The sequence below is a fragment of the Pteropus medius genome, unplaced genomic scaffold (assembly GCF_902729225.1).
Source record: "Pteropus medius unplaced genomic scaffold, Ma_sr-lr_union100, whole genome shotgun sequence".
In the NCBI taxonomy this organism is placed as follows: Eukaryota; Metazoa; Chordata; class Mammalia; order Chiroptera; family Pteropodidae; genus Pteropus; species Pteropus medius.
This window is the reverse complement of record NW_024344378.1, coordinates 16,959,238-16,980,405: the sequence shown is the minus strand read 5'-3', so window position 1 is coordinate 16,980,405 and position 21,168 is coordinate 16,959,238. Positions and strand designations below refer to the sequence as shown.

The window sequence follows — 21,168 nt, the reverse complement described above, 5'->3', positions numbered from 1 at the left end:
GGGCGTATTTGTGTGTGATTCGGAGAAATATATTGAAATAAGATTATTTGATAATTTAAATTCCTAGCTAATCAGTTCATCAAGCACTTGTACTTTGACCTTATCAGTATTTTACCCTCAACTCTGTCTCGTGCTTACCCCAAGGTCAGGTTTTCTTATTTCTGGGGATGATTGTTTTCTGGGATTCACAACCACAAAGAAAGAAAACACATAGGAGTTCAGCCCTGCACTTCCTTGTGGCAGCCAAGTGTGTCATGAAGAGACTGGGCTGAGGTTCCGAACCTGTGTGTCTTTGGACAGTTTTGTGAGGCTCATTTTTCTGATCCGTGAAATGCAGGGTTGGATGTTTCAAAGGCTGCTGCATCCAGCTCCCCAAGCACTGCTGTGTTTCCATGAGCTGTTAACGGTTCCTGATGAGTGCCCGTTTGACTTATTTTATATATTAGGACTTGAAGACTGTGTTTGAACAGAGGGTGCAGTTGCTAAAAATAAACTATAAAACCTCTTGACCTTTTTCATGTACTTCCCTTGGTAACATCAATGAGTGTATGGTCCTAGGAGCTGATAGTAGTTTCTTCCCTGGTAGTTTAACTGTGGCTCCTTATTTCTTGTTGTTCCTGTGTCTTTGGTCCTTGCTCAGAATTCAGTAAGTCTCTCAGTTTTAGAGAATAATCACTAGAGTTTCCCATCCTTATGTGTCAATGTTGGGCTTGTTAATTGTTTTAAAATTGTTTTTTTTCCTTTTTCAACTTCGATAGAGCAGTCCATGGGGTAAACAATATCTGGTGCATAGGTAGGAAACTGAGATCTTTTCTGGACACAAAAAAATGTTTGTCTTTGAGACCCAAGGGTGAGCTCAAGGCTTACATAGGGCCATATGAAGTTTGCCCAACTGGATATAAGTGTTATAATCATTCATTCAACAAATATTTATTGAAGATGTACCATGTTCCAAGTACTGTAATGGAAATATTGGTATAAAAAGATCCAACAAAAGCCCATGAGGTAGAGGATTATATTCTATAGATACAAAATAATAATAATAAATTTTTAAAAAAGCAATTGCAATCCAAAATAGTGATTTCTACACTGAAGAGGAGTACAGGACATTATAGGAGCCTATATTATGAGTTTGTTCCCAGAATTTGTGATGTATAATCAACGTAGAGAGGGAGGAATGTACCTAAACCAGACTCCTCAATAGCCAGGACTTTTCATATCCAGTGCCCAGGACAATGCTAAAATTATTAGGCACTCAACAAATGTAGATCTTAGGTATGAAGGAGGCAATAAGGCAGACAGAAAGCAGATGAGTTTATCTGTTATTCAAATGAAAAAAAAAATAACTAAAATGTAAAGAATGCTTTCTGTGTCAAGCACTGTTCTAAGCATTTACTACTTATCTTATTTAACCTCTATAATGTTATGAAGTAGGTATTTTGATCTTCCCATTTTACAGATGTAGAAATAAAAAATCATTGTTGGCATATACGTTCAAAATGAGATGAGGAGTTTGCATAAATGGGCCTGGTCCTGCTTCCCTTCTTAAGGAAGAATGGAAAGATTCACTGGAAAAGATTCATTTCTTCCCACCATATTAGGTCTCAGAAAAACCTTGTGACAAAAGAATTCACCATTGAGGAATTTTTAAATATTCATAAGGACTTTCACAGATTCCTACCTATTCTTGATACTTTAACTCTATTCTGTTCCATTATGCTGTTTTACTGGTGGGAAAGGCTGGGCTCAATCCCCAGCCCTCCTCTCGCCAGCCAGGAGAGGCGGCTTGCAGGGGAGGTTAAGCTCATGGCTCAAAGCCACTTGCTTGGTTCGAGCCCTAATTTTGCTACCTACTAATTTTGTGAGTTGATTTAGCAAGTTGCTTAAGCTTTCAGTGCCTAATTGTGCCCTTTTAAACTACAGGCAAAGAATAGTTCTGACTCACAAGATTGGTGTGAGGATTGATGAGATCACCATTTACATTTAAAACAGTGCCTGAAACATAGTACACTCAGTATCTATGGATTGTTATCATCATGTGACTTTAGGATTGGTACTTCATCTCTCTTATCCTCATTTTACCAAGGATTAATATCAGATAAATGGCATCTTCCTTAAAGACCAGTTTTGAGGAGTAATTAAGAAAATGCTTGTAAAACAAACACGATGACTAAAATGCAAATAGTTTCAATACCCATTAGCATTTATTGTTATTACCATATGCGCTTTCCCAAATATTTTTGTGAGTTTATCCCTTACAACTCACCCCCCGCCCCCGCAAAAATCATCATATATCTGCATCTTGTATTTCCTTGCTTGCTGTGTTTGTATGTGTTTTCCTTAACTAGGTTTTTAGAAGTGGGAACTTGTTGGGGACTTTACATTAGGGACTTGATTAATTCTACCTGATGAACAACAGAGAGTTGCCTGATGAGATGTTGTGGTCCAGAATAGCAACAGTTCAAGGGCATCTCACCAGTTGTAGGATTAGGTGAAGAAGTGAAATCACTGCCAGTTTATTTTTGCTGTCTCGTTAGTAAGGGAGACATAGAGTCTGGACATCAATTCAATGTGTCCAGCTAAGGCAGTGGTTCTCAACTGGGGGTGATTTTGCCCCTAGGGGATGGTAGGCAATGTCTAGAGATATTTTTGGTTGTCAGAAGTGCAGGGGTACTACTGCATCTAGTAGAAGACAGGGATGCTGCTAAATATCCTGCATTAGCTAGGACAGCCCCTACAACAAAGAGTTACCACCCCAAATGTCAACAGTGCCAGTGCTGGGAAACCCAAAGCTGTTGCTGGAAGTGGACAGCGACATCCCTCTGTGCACTGGACAAGAGCAAGAGTATTCTCCTTACCCTCAGCATCCAAGTTCTTTTGCTCTTCCTCTGCCCAGCTGAGTAGCCTAATCTCTTCCCCTGTGGACACAAAGCCAGAGCAGCTTTGAAGTTTGAGTCTTTTATCCGGATTATTTAATCTGTAGGTGTGCCTAATCTTGAGTTGTGTGTGATAGTAAATGCTGAAAAAAGAGTTAGAGTCTCTGTTCTTAGGAAGCTTACTGTCTGATAGGTAGTATATTAATAAGAATTATTCTATTATAATTGATGGCTGAAGCAAATAAATATACAAACACACACCCTCACAAATAAAAGTATGCTATGGGCTTATTTGTATAAACAGTCTGTAAACTTGTAACCACAAAAGTCCCCAAATAGCCAAATAATCTTAAGAAAGAACAATATTAGAGATATCACACACCTTGATTTCAAAATGTGCTACAAAGCTATAGAAATTAAAATGATATGGTACTGGCACAAAAAGAGACACATAAGTCAATGGAACGGAATAGAGAGCCTAGAAATAAACCCATGTGTATATAGCCAATTAATCTACGACAATGGAGGCAATAATATCCAATAGAGTAAAAACAGTCTCTTCAATAAATAGTGTTGGGAAAACTAGAGAGATACATGCAAAAAAAATGAAACTAGACCACTTTCTTACACCATATATTAAAACAATCTCAAAATGGATTAAAGACTAAATGTAAGATCTAAAACCATAAAACTCCCATGTTAAAACATAGTCAGTAAACGCTTTGACATCAGTCTTAGCAATATTATTTTGTGTATGACTCCTCAGGCAAAGGCAACAAAAGTAAAAATAAACAAATGAGACTACATCACACTAAAAAGCTTTTGCATAGCAAAGGAAACCATCAACAAAATGAATAGATAACCTACTGAATGAGAAAAGATATTTGCAAGCAATACCTGCAATAAGGGGTTAATACCGAAAATATATAAAGAACCCATACAACTCAACATAAAACATTTCAACTAAAAAATGGACAGAAAACCCGAATAGACATTTAAAGGGGATATATGGATGACTAAAAAAACACATAAAATATGCTCAACATCACTTATAACCAGGGAAATGCAAATCAAAACCACAATGAGATACCACCAAACACCTGTCAGAATGACTATCAAAAAGACAACAAATAAGTGCCGGCAAGATTGTGGAGAAAAGGAAACCTTCATGCACTGTTGGTGGGATTGGAAAATAGTATAGCGGTTTCTCAAAAAATTAAAAATAGAACTACCACACGACCCAGTGATTCCAATTCTGGGTATTTATTCAAAGAAAACGAAAACAATAATTTAAAAAGATACATGCACTCCTATGTTCACTGAAGTGAGGAAAAATTAAAAGATATCTTATTAATAATCAATGGGAAAAATAAAGTATTAGATTAAGGGCTCATTTATTCAGTTTCTTTGGAGACAGAAATATTTTATATAAGTGAACATTTTAAGTCACTAGAGTTTAACTATTTAAAACATAATTGTTTTATTTTAACAAAAATTATTTTATTTTTCCTAACACATCATTTGTAATCTTAGTCTCTTAACAGAAGAGATTGGCAACCTTGTCTTCCTGCTTCCTGTTTTCTGTGCCTCGAGGTAGATGTCAGATACTGAAACATCAGTATGTAATGGCCTCAAGAACCATTGAGAAATGTAGACATTTATGACATGGAAGACTGAGTTTTTAGTTCTTAGGTCTGTTTTTTATAGGTTTTTTTTTTTTTATTTCTCTTGCTATCTGGGTAACAGCTGTTGATTCTCACCATTTTAAATTCTACCTTTTTTTTTCTAACATGATGCCTCTTATCTGTTGAGGACTAGAAAACCAGAAAACCAATCTTAGAATGGTATTTAAAATAAGAGTAAATAAACTGAGTAAAAGCTTGCTGGAGAGAGTGAATTACGTGGTTTTCTTTAGCGCATGAATGTTTTACTATCTCTGTTGCCTTTTTTTCACTGATTTTCTGGATTTTATCCTGGCCTGGATATCTTATGCAGGAGACAGCTGACTGGGCCTTCTGTGTAGAAGTTCTGAATATATAATAATATATTTAGGACAATACGTTTGTAAGGATTCTCAGCTTTCCTTTTTCTGGCTAATGGCAATAGACAGTTAAGGTTTCCTTTTCAGATCATCAGGAGAATTTTGTCCTTGTCAGGCCAGATGTTGCATGCTTGTCCCTAAACATTTACTGTATACAAGGCAGGAGGAAGGAAAGGTAGACGGATCTAACTCAGGAGGGCAAGGATGCCATGAAGCAAAGAGCGGGGACTGAGACTAACACACTTTGCCCAGGGGACACACTGAGTAGGGACTAGCACACTCTAGTGGGAGGGCAGACGGAGAGGAAGTGGAGGAAGTAACCAGGTGTGACAAGGTGGAAGACCGTGGGGAAGAGAGAACCTCCTAGAAGCTGTAAGGTGGTGGAGAAGGGGCAAGGACAGAGATTTAGACCAGCATTACTGAGGGCTCTGTAGTCTTTTATGTTTTTTTGAGAGTCACCAACTCTCTGACACCACTCTTGGACTCGTGTGTTATGCCCATGACAAGTGACAGCTGCTAGAGGTAGCAAACTGCCAGGGCCCACCAATGGCCTTATTCTATGGGTCCCCATGGTGCAAGACAGTCCCTCTCTGAGACAATGATTTTCCCAGCGAATAATCACCCTGTGTGCTTCCCATGTGTTGTCTGCCGTCCTGTCCTGTCGACACTGAGCTTCTGTCTCCCTTCCTTCCCCAGGTCCGTGGCCGGATTGGATAAAGAGGCAGACCTGGTGCACATGGAGGTGCGGACTGCAGATGGATGTGAGTGCTGCCTCCACCAGGCTAGGCCCAGGGATATCTGCCTGTGGCAACCTCTCCTCCCCCAATTTGCATTTTAATGGTTTGGGAAGATGAAAAGCCCTGAGCTCCATTACTGCCATATCTATCCTTATTTCCCAGAGTGGGGGAGAGGCCTCTGGTCCCAAGGGAGCTGTTTCATTGAAATACACCCTCAGGAATGAATTTTCTGGGGATGTGAGTTAATGCGATGAATTTTGAGGCTCCTGTTGGTAATTTCCTGGCATCTTCAGTGTAATTCAAATCCGGATGTCCATAGCTCATCATGGTATTTTGCATTCATGTGGTGAATTGCAGGAGTTGCCACCTTGAAAAAACAAACCCTTAATACGGTCAAGCTTACCCAAAAAAGTAACTAGGAAATTATTTGCAAAAGTTTTTATTTATTCATTCCACAAATATTTATGGATGGCCTACTCTGTGGCAGGCATTGTTCTAGGCTTTGAAGACACAGTGGTGAGCAAGATCTATGCTGTCCTTGCAAACAAACAGTGAAACCCCAAGATTTTAAACATGTGACACCTTTGAATATTGTGCACCTACGTACATTTTAGAATTTGGCCAATAAAGCATCATTTTGCACCACTTTAAGCATTTTACTCTTTTCAGAGTTGATCATATTTATAAAGCTCCTCTCTATCCAAGAAAATAAAATCACCTTAAACAAAAATATATAAAATTTCTGAAAATATATAATATAGATGAAATATATGAAATATATGAAAATGTAATTAGAATATCTTAGGTCACAAATAGAACCAAATAATCTGTGGAGACAGTGGTTACCTGGGAATGCAGCTAAACAGGTACCTATAGGTGAGTCAGTGTCTTGGATTCTGCCACCCATTAGCCTTGAAACCAGGGAAAATTCTTTCTAAACTCTCTGCGCTCTGATTTTCCCTATTGCCTGAGATTAGACATCCTTGCTGTGCCCACTGCACAGAGTTATGGGTTGGTCAAATGGAGAGGAATGTTATAGAAATTATAAAATACAAATGTAAGGAGATTCTGTTTTGACTTGCCTGTGTGTGCTATAATGTCATTCAGAACACATGAAGTAAAAATGCATGTTTTATCCAAACACGTGTTTTTGAAGCCAAACACAGAAGCATACCAAAAATATGCATTTTGGGTAATATCTTTTATTTGTTTTTATTTTTAAAGAGTTAGAACACAATCAACATTTGTTAACTGTATGTCTGGTACTCTGCTGAGTGTTATACTTTTTTCTTTCTTTGCTTTTTCTTGAGTGGGATTCTCATTTGATTCTTGAATAAATGTAAGCCTCTAAAGCAAGTAGGGATGAAGAATGACCCACAATCTTTAAAAACAGGTTTTTTTTTTTTTTAAAGAGCTATTTAAGATTTAGGGAGAGAATATCACATATTCAAATTCAGTGATCATAAGGGTGACAAACCTTGGATTTAGAATTATATCATCTGACTCTGAGTGCTAAGAAAAAACTGGAGGAAGAGTTAGATGTAGGAGCTTGAAGGAACGTAGCAGGACAGGAAGAGGAGAACAGATAGCAACTCCAAGAAGATGACCCACAGGCCAGTTTTTCAGATGACCACTACCTAGGCTTTGCTTCCCATGTCAGCATTTAAAAGCCATATATGTGATCTATGGCGGTTGTATATTTCAGAGTTGGAAGAAACTTTGTAGGCCTATCTAATCTCCTACTTCATGTAGGCATACCTTCCCCCAACACCTCCATTGTGTGTCCTCAAGTTCCATGAGCTCAAGCTTAAGACACATTCTTTGCCACTGTTGGACAGCTCCTATGGTTTTTTTGTTTGTTTGTTTTGGTTTGATGTGTGTGTGTGTGTGTGTGTGTGTGTGTGTGTGTGTGTGTGTGTGTGTGTTTTCTTTGAAGATAATTTCTTATATTAAACTTAAATTTATTTTCTGAAAGTTCAAAATTTTCAGGTCCAAATTTGGATAAGATCTATGGTGCATGAACGCTGTGAAATTTTATGAGATTAAAAATGCAAAGCCTATAGAAGAATTTCTAGCTTATTGTCAAAAACCGAAGAGAGCAGAAATATAACAAGAATAAATGTTAGGTGCCACATTTAGGTTAAAGTATCGTACATATTAATTCTATTCTATTTTTCTAGTTTTTTTAAAATCTGTTTTTCAATAGTTAAAAGAACCTTATCTCAGCCTAGTGAATTGGCTCTAACTTACCTTTATTTAGAAAATGCACATAACAAGACTGCATTAACTCAGGGATGCTTTATTTTACATACACTAATGAAATGCATGTTATCTTTCTTTTGTGGCACCATGGTGAGTGCTTTCTTCCACTCACACATACCTGTATATCTTTATCTTTCGATCATCACAAAAAGGCATAAAGTGTATTTCTGATGTGGTAGCTTAGATTCAAATGTGCCCAGATTCATACAGCTGGTCTACTGATAAAATAAAAACTGGAACACAAAACTCAACACACTACAGACAGAAGGGACTTCTGATAAAGGACCTCTATAAAGACTTATGACTAACAGCATACTTAATAATGAGATACTGAATGTTTTCCCCCTAAGGGCAGGAAAAAGGCAGAGATATTTACTCTTACTTTACCACACCTCTTCATCATGCTGAAAGTCGTAGCCAGTGCAGTAAAGAAATAAACATGAAATGCAAAGGGAAACATAAAACTGTTGCTATTCTTGTTGACGTGGCTGTCCATCTAGAATATCACAAGGCATCTACCAAAAAGTCTTCTAGAACTAATAAGTAGGTTGAGCAAGGTTGTGGGATACAACTTATTCAGTGGAGAAAGAATTTTTTATAACAAATGGTGTTGGAAAAAAATGAGCAATCATGGGGGGAAAAATGAATTTTAATATGATTCACAATTTATATAAAATTTAACTTAAAATGGATCGTTTTCTAAATGTAAAATATAAAATTACAAACTTTTAGGAGAAAATATAGGAGGAAATCTTTATGACCTTGGATTGACATCAAGATGAAAATTGACAAAATAGAGAATTAGTTGATTGGACTTCATCAAAATTAAAAACTTTTGCTTTTCAGAAGACATAATAAAGATGGTGGGAGAATATATTTGTAAATTACATATCCAGCCAAGGACTTATATAGCCAGAACATAAAAAGAATTTTCGAAACATAGCAATAAGGAGTAATCCATTAAAAAAAATGGACAAAAGAAGATATAAAGATAACAAATTCATACCAAAGAAGATATAAAGATGACAAATAAGCATATGAAGTGATGTTCAACATCATTAGACATTAGGGAAATGCAAGTTAAAACCATAATGAGATATCATTACATACCTATTGGAATTGCTAAAATAAACAAAGCTGACAATACTAAGTGCTGACAAGGATATGAAGCAACTAGAACTCTCATGCGTTGCTGTGGGAATTCAAAATGGTACAGACTTTCTGGAAAAATATTTGGCAGTCTCTTATAAAGTTATACAGACCTTTGGATCTGGCAATCTCATTCCTATATATTTACCTTAAAGGAATGAAAGTTATATTCATATAAAAACCTACATATAATGTCCGTAGCAGATTTATTGATAATCATCCCAAACTGGAAACAACTTGAAAATTCTTGAATGGATAAATGACAAACAAGCTATGGTAGATCTATAAAATAGGATGCTATTCAGCACCGTCGATACATGCAACAACAGGATGAATTTCAATGACATAAGCTAGTTTTAAAAGGTTACATACTATAATCACTCGATTTATATGATTGTATGGGAAAGGAATAACTATAGGGATGGAGAATAGATCAGTGGTTTCCAGAGTAGGGGAAGTATTTGATAAGAAAGAGCAAAACAAGAGAATTTTTTAGGGTGATATAATTGTTCTGTAACCTGATTGTGGTGGCAACTACATATATGTATATGTATATATAAATAAAAACTTATATATCTATTAAAACTTTAGAAGTATATGCCAGAAAATGTACTATGTATAAATTTTTTTAAAAAGTAACTGTTTTAAAAGACTACTAAAAAAATCTATGGGGATCAAAACTAGAATGCAGAGTTCTTGGTTTCTAGTTCTATAGAACTTCCTACATTTTCTCATTAATTAATTAATCAATTAATCCATTTAGTTCTTTTATATATCTAATATTTATTTTAAAGTCTACATGTACTGGATACTGAGGGGACATGCAAGTGAATGTGGTAACATCCCTGTCCTCAGTGAGCTTGTAGACTTGTCGGGTATTTCTCTAAGAGCTGAATTTGCTTTTGTTCACAATTTTAATTCCCTTTTTCAATTTTTTTTTTTTACAATATATATAGTACTCAAAGATATGGAAGTTGAAAGAATCATGGAAAGTTTTTTTTTTCCCCCACGAAGTGGCAAGAGGCATAATGTTTAGGATAGTTGACTATTTAATAATTTCAACGGCAAAATATAATCATCAGTCACAATATAATTCAACATAACAAAAATTTGTAAGCTTTCAATGTAATTCAATTCAGTCTAACTAGTGTTTACCGAGGCTTTATAAAGTCAGCCTGAGGAGAGAAACGAAGATGACTAAGACTTTACTCCTGTATCTAAGGAGGTGACCCTTTGGGGGAACTTTTGGCAGAGTGAGAAACATTGGACTTATGATGAAATGTGATGAGGCAGACAGATTAGAAGCTTGACTTGCTGAATGGAGAAAGTTAGAAGCTGCCTCCCTAGGTTCTACAAAACTCTTAGAAGAAAGGCAAGCTCTTAGGAAGAGAAGAAGGCTAAGGATGTTGGATTATCTCTTTCATTCTCTCTTTCCACATTCCCCAGTTCTCTTACCATCCTCTATCCAGCACAGATCTCCAAGACACTTTCACTTGTGAATATTCTGTCTCCATCATTAGCCTGGGATTCTTCTGGGGGCAAGAACCTGTCTTGTGTTCTCTGCTTCCTGGTACCTCGGGGAGTGTCTGACACCTGCAACTTCTCTATACACCTTGAGCCAATCCAAAAGAAATGAATCAGTCAGTTTGAGGCCACCCCTTCTTACCATATGAGACCCTGCAAGATGAGAAGTTGTGGAGGCTGGACACTAGGGAGGTTGGACACATTGTACCACCTTTCCCTGAAGGTTCTGCTAGCAGTAGAGCTAGCTGAAATAGGGCCAGATATTTCTAAAGTTATCAGACAGATCTCTATTCACAGTGCAGGGAGCAAAGCCTTTGACTTTTGGTTTTTGTAAGTGGAGCAGTGGCCGGACGGCTGTTAGAAATACATTAGAAAGACATTTAACATTTAGAAATACATTAATCATGAGAGTGGTGTGGCTCAACCATTTGGGAAATCACTCTCCGCTTTTCCTACATAGATATGTGAATGAGATCTTTATTTAATCTGGTCTTTCTAGTTTTTCAATTGAGGATGTTTCAAAGGAGAGGAGAGAAAATAGAATTTCAGAAATAAGGATTAATCCAAGTCCACATGTAATTATATAAGGCCTTCCATGAGCTTTGCCTACCTAAAATTCTGTGTGCAGTTTCCACTTCCTTATTCAGGAATTCCCTTCTCACATAGCGCACTCTTCCATCCAGACTGAACACAAAGACTGCCTCCTCCTTCAAGTCCTCCTGGATTATTCCAGCTCAGACACCCTTTATTTCTTGCCCGAACACACACAGCGCTTAAAGAAAGTAAACAGTGATATAAATTTGGAATATGATTTTACTAGTAGGAGCCGTGCTCTCATGGTTTTTGATTCTCCACAGTAAAACAATAACTTATTATTAATTGAATGTATGAGAGATGCATTCCCTTCCTCCTCTCTTCATAATAAAAAGCTGATCTTTTCAAGTTTATCCAGCAATATACAAAGTTAGCATTTTTCTCACATAATGTTATTTAATCCCGACAACAATCCCAGGAGACAAATGCTAACTTGTCGGCACCTCGAACAAGTGGTGCTGCTGCTTAGCCAAGGGCAATCAGCAGGTAGGAAGGTTAGAATTCGAACTCAGGACTTTCTAGCTTCAGAAGCCTTGCTCTCAAACATCACAATATGCTCAAGAGATCTGGACCTCTTTCATTTTTTTCAGCCATCTCGTGTTATTAAAAAACAAAAAGGCCACAGTTGTTAGAAGCATATTTGGGGGTTTCGATTTAGATGACAAATATCTCCTTTCAGTTTTATCACAGAATCTTTTATGACTGTATCCAGCCTCATTCGGAGATAATGTCTAAAGTCCAAATTTGAGAATTTTGGTAAAATGCAAGACTTGTGTCAATGATGTCCCCTGCTCACCTTTGACAGCCAAAGTCCCCTTCGACCCTCAGTCGCTTCCATCTGGTGATCAAGCCTGCCTGATAATTTACTCACCCCCATGCCCCGTTTTGGGTTCTGACCTGGCAGTGGGTGGCATAGCACTTACTATCACGTCTCTGTGTTTTGAAAAATAAAAGCATTGAGACTTCTGATACATGAGTTCAGCTGTAAGGCCTCTGAATTTTATGTGGCTTTCAAAAACTCATTTTAGTGCTGCTTTCCTGTTAAATTGGACTTTTCATTCCGCATTGGGCAGTGGCCAAAACGTGGGATGAGTTCGGTTCAATAGCTTACCTGCTATGGGCCAAAGTTGATTTTGTTTGGGGTAGAATTGAACATACTGGATTCTTTTTTCAAAGTGTCCAAATACAAGAGCGAATCATAAATAGATGAGAAAATGAGGCGGTGTGAGGGGATAAGCAGATGGCCTCCTGTGTGTACCTTTGATTTCCAGCGTAAGGAGCTTTCTGAGATACTCACTGGTGAGAAGGAAGCAGGTTGTCAAGTCAACACTTGTGGTTTCTTTGCCTGTATTTACTGCAGCTTGTCACTGGGCTTTTAGTGCTTTATTCTATACACAAATTACTAAGGCTGTGTGGGTTCAAGAAAATTCCTGGTGGGCAGGTCACGTGCTCCAAGGCACAGCCTGGGCTCCTTCCCTTCCCCTGCCTTCTCAGTCAGAAGTGGACAGCCAGGCCACCCTCGGCTTCTGCTGGGAACAGAGACAAAGAGGAAGGGGTGTGCAGGCTGTACTTAAAACAGAATGGTGAACAGGTTGGTCTTGCTAACAGGTCTGGGAATGGGAGCAGAGGCTCTGTCTCTTCTTTGGAGATGTAGGGAAGGACCAAAATCACAGAGTAGAGATGGGACATGAGTGGCTCCCCAGGCTTATTTGAACTTTAGGCTTGTTTTGTTTGAACTTAGTGTTTAGCCTTGCCCTCTTTTACATTTGAATTAGCTGTCAATTTTTTTTTTTAATCAGGAAATTTTACATTGAACAAAATAGGAACCATTAGCTTTTTTTGAGAAGCTCATAATGTCTTATTTCTGCATGTCAGTGACGAACCGAGGCTGAAAAGCAACTCTCCCTTAAAGAGGCAGGTGTTGGCCACTCTGTGGTCATCCCCACTGCTCCTCAGTGATCCCTGACACTAAGGCCATGTGCCAGCTGCCATTTATCTTCTCGCCCCAGCTCATTTTACTCTTATACATTATTTTCCTGGCCCCTTTGGCACTTGATTTTATTAAGCGAGTTCTCAAAGGCCTTGTATTGCATAGAAAGGTGTTTAGTCTTTGTCCCCGAGTACTCAGACCTGTTGATGGTTTTGAAGCTGGGACAGATTAGCTCAGGTTTCAGTCTTAAAGATGACTCTGGCTCCTTGCCCCAGTCAGTCCATCACACACGTAAACACTATTGGGGAAATGGATGCAGCAGGAACACAGATGAGAAGGACTTGTCCCAGGTACCTGGCAGGGATCATGGAAAGAATTCTACCCCAGAGGCAGAATTGTCAAGGCTAAGAACCAGCTGGATTGTATGGCATGTGGAAGAGAGAAAAATTAAGAGGCTTTAGCTCCTGGGCAGATGATAACACAGCTGATAAAGAGAAAGAAAGCAATGTTTTACATGTTTGGATTATGGATACCAAAGCCAATAGACTGCTCAGATATGGACATTCAAAAAGCAGGACTAGTGTATGTAATAAATTCATTTTCCACCGAAATAGATTTTGTTGTTAAATTCACATCATTTATAAATAAATGTGCGTAATAGCTAGCTGCAAATAATATGAGTAAGCCCCTTCCTAGACAGCATGTGCTTTTAGAAGAGAAACATCTCAGTCTTATTCACTGCTATATTCTTAGGGCCTAAACAATATCCAATACTTTGCACACACACGAGAAATACTTGTTGAGTTAATCAGTAAATTAATTAAAGATCGACAGAGATAATTTAAAGTGCCTTGTTCTAAACTCAATTGTTATCATTTTTTCTCATTTAACCTTTTGCCTTGTTTATCTGTACTGCCTACCGTCCCTTCCATTGTAGACTCCACACCTATGCACACCACTGCACATATGCAAGGGGACAATTGCATTAGACACCTGTGGCAGGTTTTTGGATATGACAGAGACACTCTGCTTTGAATCCTAAAATGATTGCTACTTTTCATTTTAACTATTTATTATTTTTAAATACCATTAAATGAATAATAACCATTTCTAAAACAAATGTATATACTAGTTTTCTAACAGAGACTCACCTGTAGTTTTTCATTAAGGAACAAATAACCAAAGGATTGTCTTCCTTGGATGACCCCATAGTCATAACCAAAGTGCCTTTTAAAGTTGAGGGCTTCCCATTCAGCTACTGCTGCCACCATGATTTTTTTTTTTTTTTTTTTATGGGTGGCGGTGTGGGGTTACTTGAAGGGAGTTTAGCGGTTTAAATCTTTTGAAGACTTTAAAAGTAATTGTATAAGTTTTACAAATTTTATATAAGCGATAAGTAAATACTGCATTTTTATTGTAAAAATAATAAATATCTATATAATATGAAAAGCAAAAGACCCACTGCAACTCTATCTCCTTCAATTTATTTATTTCCCCAAAAGTAATTCTAGTTCATTTTTATTCATATTCTTTAAAACTTTCTTTTATGCCATTATGGCACAAACCTATATATTTATAAAGATAAGAGTGTTTTATTTTTTTACATAAAATGGCGCATACTATACACATTGCTAAATAATTTTTTAAAAGGTTGAGGAACAGTGCATCCTGGAGAAATTAACATGTCGATGCATCTATATCTACCTAATCCTTTCACAGCAGTGTCCTCTGCAGTATGTGTACTTTCGTTTATTTAAGTGTTCCCTGAGTCACGGACATTAAACCCTTTTTCAGTTTTTTACTGCCGTGAACAATGCCACAGTGAACATCTTTGCCCTTGACTCTTTGTGAAAATATATGAATATTTCCCTAGAAAACATCTCTTGAATTAGAATAGCTGGTGTAAGACAGGCACTTTAAAAATTCTGATAGATATTTCAAATTTGTTCTTCCAAAAAGCTATACCAATTTACTCTTCTGCCAGCAGACTGTAAGAGTGACTCTTTCCCCACATCTTGCTTGATGTTATCATTAGAAAAAAATGATTACAAATTTTGTGAACAAGAAATTGAAATCTCGTTGTTGTTTTAAATTGCATCACTGATTTCCCCTGAGGGCTGCTGAGAGCTTTGCTCACCATTTCTCCTTATATATAAGTGTCGCTCTGCCTTCCCATTTCAGATGCTCACTACCTCACCTGCAGGATCCAGGAGTGTGCTGAGACAACGCGGAGTGGGCCTTTTGCTCGCTCTATTGACATCAGTTCCCTGGTGGTCCAGGATGAATATATCTTCATTCAGGTGAGTTCAGAAAGGGCAGTCAGTGGTAGAGGGAGGTGCATAGTTGAAGTCAGCTGCTTACTAGGAAAATAAGGATGACTTTCCTGAGGCTGTGAAGGTGGTGAGCTGAGTGCTGTCCTTCCCTTGCTTTGGGGCCCTGGCCCCCTGAAGATCCCAGACTTCTGGCATTGTGGGTCAGTATCATTTACAGGGGACTTTAGTAGCCCATGGAACCCTTCACAGTTGGGTTGCTGTTTTATTATACCAAAGGGGTCTTGAAATGACTGAGAGTTGGCCTGGGTTTGAGGTTATTTAGAGTCAAATCTCTTGTGGGAGTTGACTTTATTGCTCAAAGCCACATTCAATTTCTGTCCAAAGTGACTTAGCTAATTTGAGAATGAGAATCTCTAAGAAATTAATCATCTCTAGGATTTTCTGGACAAGTCTAGAACACACTAAATCTCCCCTTCTGTTTTTGGTGCTGACTACCCCTTCAAAGGCCCAAGACCAAAATCTTTCATGTCAAGAATTCTGACTCAGAGAAAACTAGGTAGGACTCACATTTTTAGGCAAGCAAGGGAGGCCTTGTTTTAGGTTTTGAGTTTCACTGGAAGGAAGTGCAAAATAGATTAGAAATGAGGAAAAACTACAATGATGCCCCCTGGGCGACTGACACTGTGTGTGTGTGTGTGTGTGTGTGTGTGTGTGTGTGTGTGTGTGTGTGTGTGACAAATCATACTTGGCATTTGAGGGCAACCTTGATGTCTCCCGCTCTGCCTCCCCACCCTTCCACTGTCACTTATTTCGTCTAGGAGCCTTTAACTTTGGAATCTCCCTGAGTTAGGAGTTCTTATTTAAATCTTAATGGATTTGTCTCTTTCTTTCCGAACTGTATTTTATACTCTCTGAAGATAGGGACAATATTTTATGCACATGACTTACCCCTCATCCTTGGCCCTAACAGGATTGCTTTTGTAAATCAGGGTACTCGATGCCTACTTGTTATTGTGGATGTAGCAGTTACTGATTTTGCAAATTAGTTGCATGGATTTTTGAGGTCTAGGAAAATATAGGAAAAGTAACCAGGCATCCAAAAACCGTCTTGAAAGCAGGAATGAAAGAGAGGTCTTGGTGGCTTAAAAAATCACTGTTTTTCAGTTCGATTAACAGCCAGAATCTCAGGAAGGTGTTTCTAAATTTGACAGATCGTTGGCACTAGTGTTCCTTTATTCACAAGTATTTACTGAACACATACAATGCAAACTAGACAGTACCAGGCCCTGCTCTTGGTGTTCCCCAGCTTTTTGCACTTGGCCTTCTTCTCTTTGCACCCAATACTCATGGTCTGGGAGTGATGGTACTCATGGTTTTGAGTACCATTTCCATGTTCTGATGACTCTCAAGTTAATGAGCTGTGACCTCTACTATGTACTGCAGACTTACATATCTAATAGCTATGTCAACATCCCAACTTGGATGTTCCACAGGTAAAATAAAATCAACGTCCCCTTTGAACCTGACGCATTGGTGGCACTACCTTCTACCAGGTCACTCAAGGTAGAAACCTAGAAGTTTGTTTATGTCACCAAATTAAATGACTCCATAAGCCTCTGCTAATATCACTTAATTATTTCCCAAGTGCTTCCTTTCATTCCATCCCCATTAATGGTCCCAGTTTCAGGCTTGGTTATCACTTTCCATTTAATTTTTCTAAGGTAGGAACACAGGGATGATTTATGAATTTACCAATCTGATTGCCCTTTTCTTAATGCTAATGTTGCGCATAATGATGAACATGACAGAATTGTTTCTGGGAAACACGACTTAGAATTTTAAATGTTCAGATGGTTTTAGTTTCATTTTCCCTTGTATAAAGTTTTCTATAACTCTGAAGATAGATACCTAGATTTTTTTCTTACTATTCTGAAACATTTCTTTTTATTTTTCATTTTATTGGAAAACAATAAAAGTTTTTTCTTTCATTAACATCAAATTTTATTTTGTTTGCAAGAGATATGAATTCCCATTATTCAATAAAGTTTTATTGATTGTCTACTATGTCCCAAACCCCCTATTCTAAGTGCTGGGGTTATGATAGTAAGCACAATAAAGTTCCTGCTTCGGTGGCATTTACATTCTAGTGGGAGACAACAAAAATATGTATATAATATATGCATCTATATACATTAATATAAAAGGCTGTGAGGAATAGTGGTTAAAGATATGTACTTTGGAGACCAATGGTCAGTCTTTATTCTGACCTTGGCTTGCCACACTTAGCTGCATGACCTAATTGCAGTACCCACTTCGTGGGTCACTAGGAGGATTATATTTGTTAATTATTTCTGTAAAGCACCAAAACAATGTTATGTAAATGTTGCTCTCTATTTTTCTGTCTATCCTGTACTATCATTTGTTTATTTATCTACAAAATATATCAGGTGATGACAATGCTGTAGATAAAAATAAATGAGAGACTGTGAATGTTGCATGTCTGTAAGTATTACGGTTTTATTTAGGATGGCCTGGAAAGGCCACACTGCGTAGTGAACCAGGGGTAGGGCAGCAGCAGTCAGCAGTCAGAGGAGGTCATGGAGCCAGGTGTGTTGGGCCCTGAGCTCCTTTGAGTCCCGCATGGAGATGTGGTGGTGGGGGGGGGCAGATAGAGATTCGAGGCTAAGTTTAGAGTAGGAGTGGGAGGGAGATAGGGGCTGGAGATATAACCTGGAAGGGTGTCAGCATATGATGACGTTGCCGAACCGCACAATTGAAGTCACAAAGGGAGTAAGTATAGACAGAGAAGAGGAACAATCCAAAGACTGGGCCATAGGCCAGTCTAATATTTTGAGTCCAGGGGGATGAGAAGGAAGTAGGAAATGAGACCTAGAAGGAGAATTTAGAGATAATATCAGAAAGGTACAGGGTGATTGTTCTCACGGAGACTCGAAAATCGTTTAAAGGATTTGGGTTTCTTTTTCTTTTTTTTTTTTTGCTATGAAAAAGATGAGAAGCAATGGAATAACAACATCGCAAAATAATGCAAAAGACCCATAGTTTAGAGAAAACATTGAATTTCATTAATTATCAAATAAATAAATTAAACGCCATTATTTTCAACTATCAGTTGGCTAAGATTGAAAGAAAATAAAAGAATGTCAGTAGATGGCAGGTAAACAGCTACGCACACTACAGGTACAAATATAAGTTGATTGGCCATCAGTATTTAATTAGAGTCCTTTCCTTCTCATAGGTGAGTTTGGCCATTTGCATTGATTGATATGACAAATGTCTTAGTTCTGATAATGTATGCTTAGTATTTAGTTATGATTTTTTTTTAAAAAAAAAGCTCATTATCTGGTCTGTTTTCTTTGCTTTCCTGCCAATGTATTTCTTTGATAATTTGAATGTTTGTTCTAACTACTTGGCTTTATGAATATAACTTTATATAACATAGTAAATCTATAATTAGATATTATCTGTTGATTTTCTCTTGTAAGCAATTATGAAATTATTGTATATCTACGAATTTCTATTTCCTCCCCTCTAGCTTTAATTTTTCCACTACTCGGTTTTGCTTGATTATATTATCTTCTAGTTTTGCTTTTCCAGCTTAAAATATAATTCTGTTAGACTTAAATATTTTATATGAGGCACTGCGGAAAGGTGGGAAAAAATAGTGTGTATGACCTCTCACTCTCTCCCCTCTATCCAATAAAATAAGTTAACTTTACTTAACTTATTTAGAGCATTTATATTCTGCTCTGAACTGTCATTCTTGCATTTATTTTAATTTTATATGTAAATGTATTCATTGGTGACCACCAGTTCTTTTATTGTAGTTTTCTAATTTCTTAGTTGTCTGAAGTTTATCCTTTAGTAATGTATTCAAAAAAGGTAAATTTCTAAATATTGAAAATATGTTTGTCTATCTCCTTTATGCTTTAATATCATTTATACAATTAAATGTATCTTTTGATTTCCATGGGAACTTTGTTCCATTAATTTACTGAATGTTATTCTAGCAGATCAGTCTGATGTTTTCCCCTTTTAGGTGTCTTTTTCCCTTAATACATAAAGTCTTTTTTAGAATATATATTTGAATAGTATGTACTTTATCAGTATAGGTTTTGTGGTTGGTCTTTCTGCATCAATTTTTTCCCCTGAAATATAAGTCTCATTCGATTGCTTCCATTTTTCCTTTTTAATTTCTCAAAAGATTCTGTGATTTCTATTTTGAGAGATACTTTTATTTCAGTTTCATTGTTTTTGCCCTCTTCCTCCAAGACACTTAGGATATACACAATAGACAGGAAAGACAAAAGAGAGCCATCGATTTTTTTTTTAATCTAATTCTTTTTAATTCCCTGAGCCAAATGAAATTTTAAAAAGAAAAACATTCTTACCCACATTATCCTTGAATGAGTAGCAATGTCCAAGTTCCTCTTTGCCCTGTTTGTTGCTGTTGTCTAACTTCTTTCCTGAGCTGTGCCAGCTTATATTTTATCACTTTTTTGTTGTCTCAACATATCTCCTCTGAGTTCTTGTATTTCTGCTTTGAACTCTTCTCTTATAGAAGTGATCTATCTCATTGTATAGGTTATTTTTAGTCATAGCAGTATGGCCACAATTTTTATTTGCTCCAGGGAAGCATTTTTTTTGTTGTTGTATTTCTGCTCTTTGTTTCTCCTCTTTTATTTTGCTACATTTTATCATTCTTCTACTGTTTTCTTTTATCTCTATGTTATTAACTATTTTATTTTTTAAATGTCACGAGCTCTTCCTGGATGAACTATTTTAGAAGATTCATCTTGCCGATAGATCAGAGCTGTGTTTCAGCTTAACAATCTTCCTTGGTTCTCAGTGGGGTTCCATATAACTCAAGATTGTCTGTGGGTGGGTTCTTCTCATAAGGAAGAACCACCTGAATTGTTCTTTATCCAGCCATGCTGCTCCAGCTCCTCCTTGTCACCAAACAGTTCCAGGAATGCTCCAACTGCCAGTTCCTGGACCATACTCCCTTGGTTCCAAATAATGGATTGTTAGTTTTGCTCCTTGGGAACTGTCACCTTTGGAGAACCCTATTTTTCTATCTTGATCTAAGATTTGTAGCTGTAAACATTTTTGCTCTGGTGCATGTCGACTCTCTGCTTATTCTTTTTCTGCATTTGGCTTCTGTTCCACATATATTGTGTTTCAGGGTTATATTTTCATTAAGTATAGAGTTTCCATTTTTCTTTGTTGTTTTTCTAGTTGCTCTAGGGTGATTTATTAGAGGAAAAGGGGGGAATCACCATTATCACTTAACTATTTAAAACCATTTGTAAACCCTTATCATGCATTTTCCGAAATGTTGCAATAGCTTGCTAACCAATTTCCCTGCTCCTGGATCAACACTCCCTCCTCCAATCCATTTACAACACTACTTCCAAAGTAATTTATATAAAATAAAAATCAATGTTCCTGACTTCAGTGGCCGCTCATCACCTATTGGTTAAAATCCAATTTCTTTAACATTGCCTACAATCTCCTCTGTGATTTGGATCCTACCTACTTTATCAGGCTCATGTGAATTCCTCAGCCACCACTGCTCCCCTTATACCTTCCTTGTTATATTTTATCCTTCAATAAAAATAGATCTTTTTTAAATTTCCATGCACACACCATGTCCTTTTTGGCTAATATGACTTTATTACTTCTTTCTTCCTTCCTTCCTTCCTTCCTTCCTTCCTTCCTTCCTTCCTTCCTTCCTTCCTTCCTTCCTTCCTTCCTTCCTTCC

The 21,168-nt window shown here is 37.3% G+C and overlaps 1 protein-coding gene across 1 annotated transcript in view; it reads left to right on the top strand.

Annotated features, from left to right (window-relative positions):
- Nucleotides 1–21,168, top strand: part of SORCS3 (sortilin related VPS10 domain containing receptor 3) — a 520,917-nt gene that overhangs the window by 373,000 nt on the left and 126,749 nt on the right. Inside the window, exons 6-7 of the mRNA XM_039871263.1 lie at nt 5,614–5,678; nt 15,295–15,413. Coding sequence (XP_039727197.1) covers nt 5,614–5,678; nt 15,295–15,413 — 184 coding nt within the window. The remainder of the gene's footprint in view (nt 1–5,613; nt 5,679–15,294; nt 15,414–21,168) is intronic.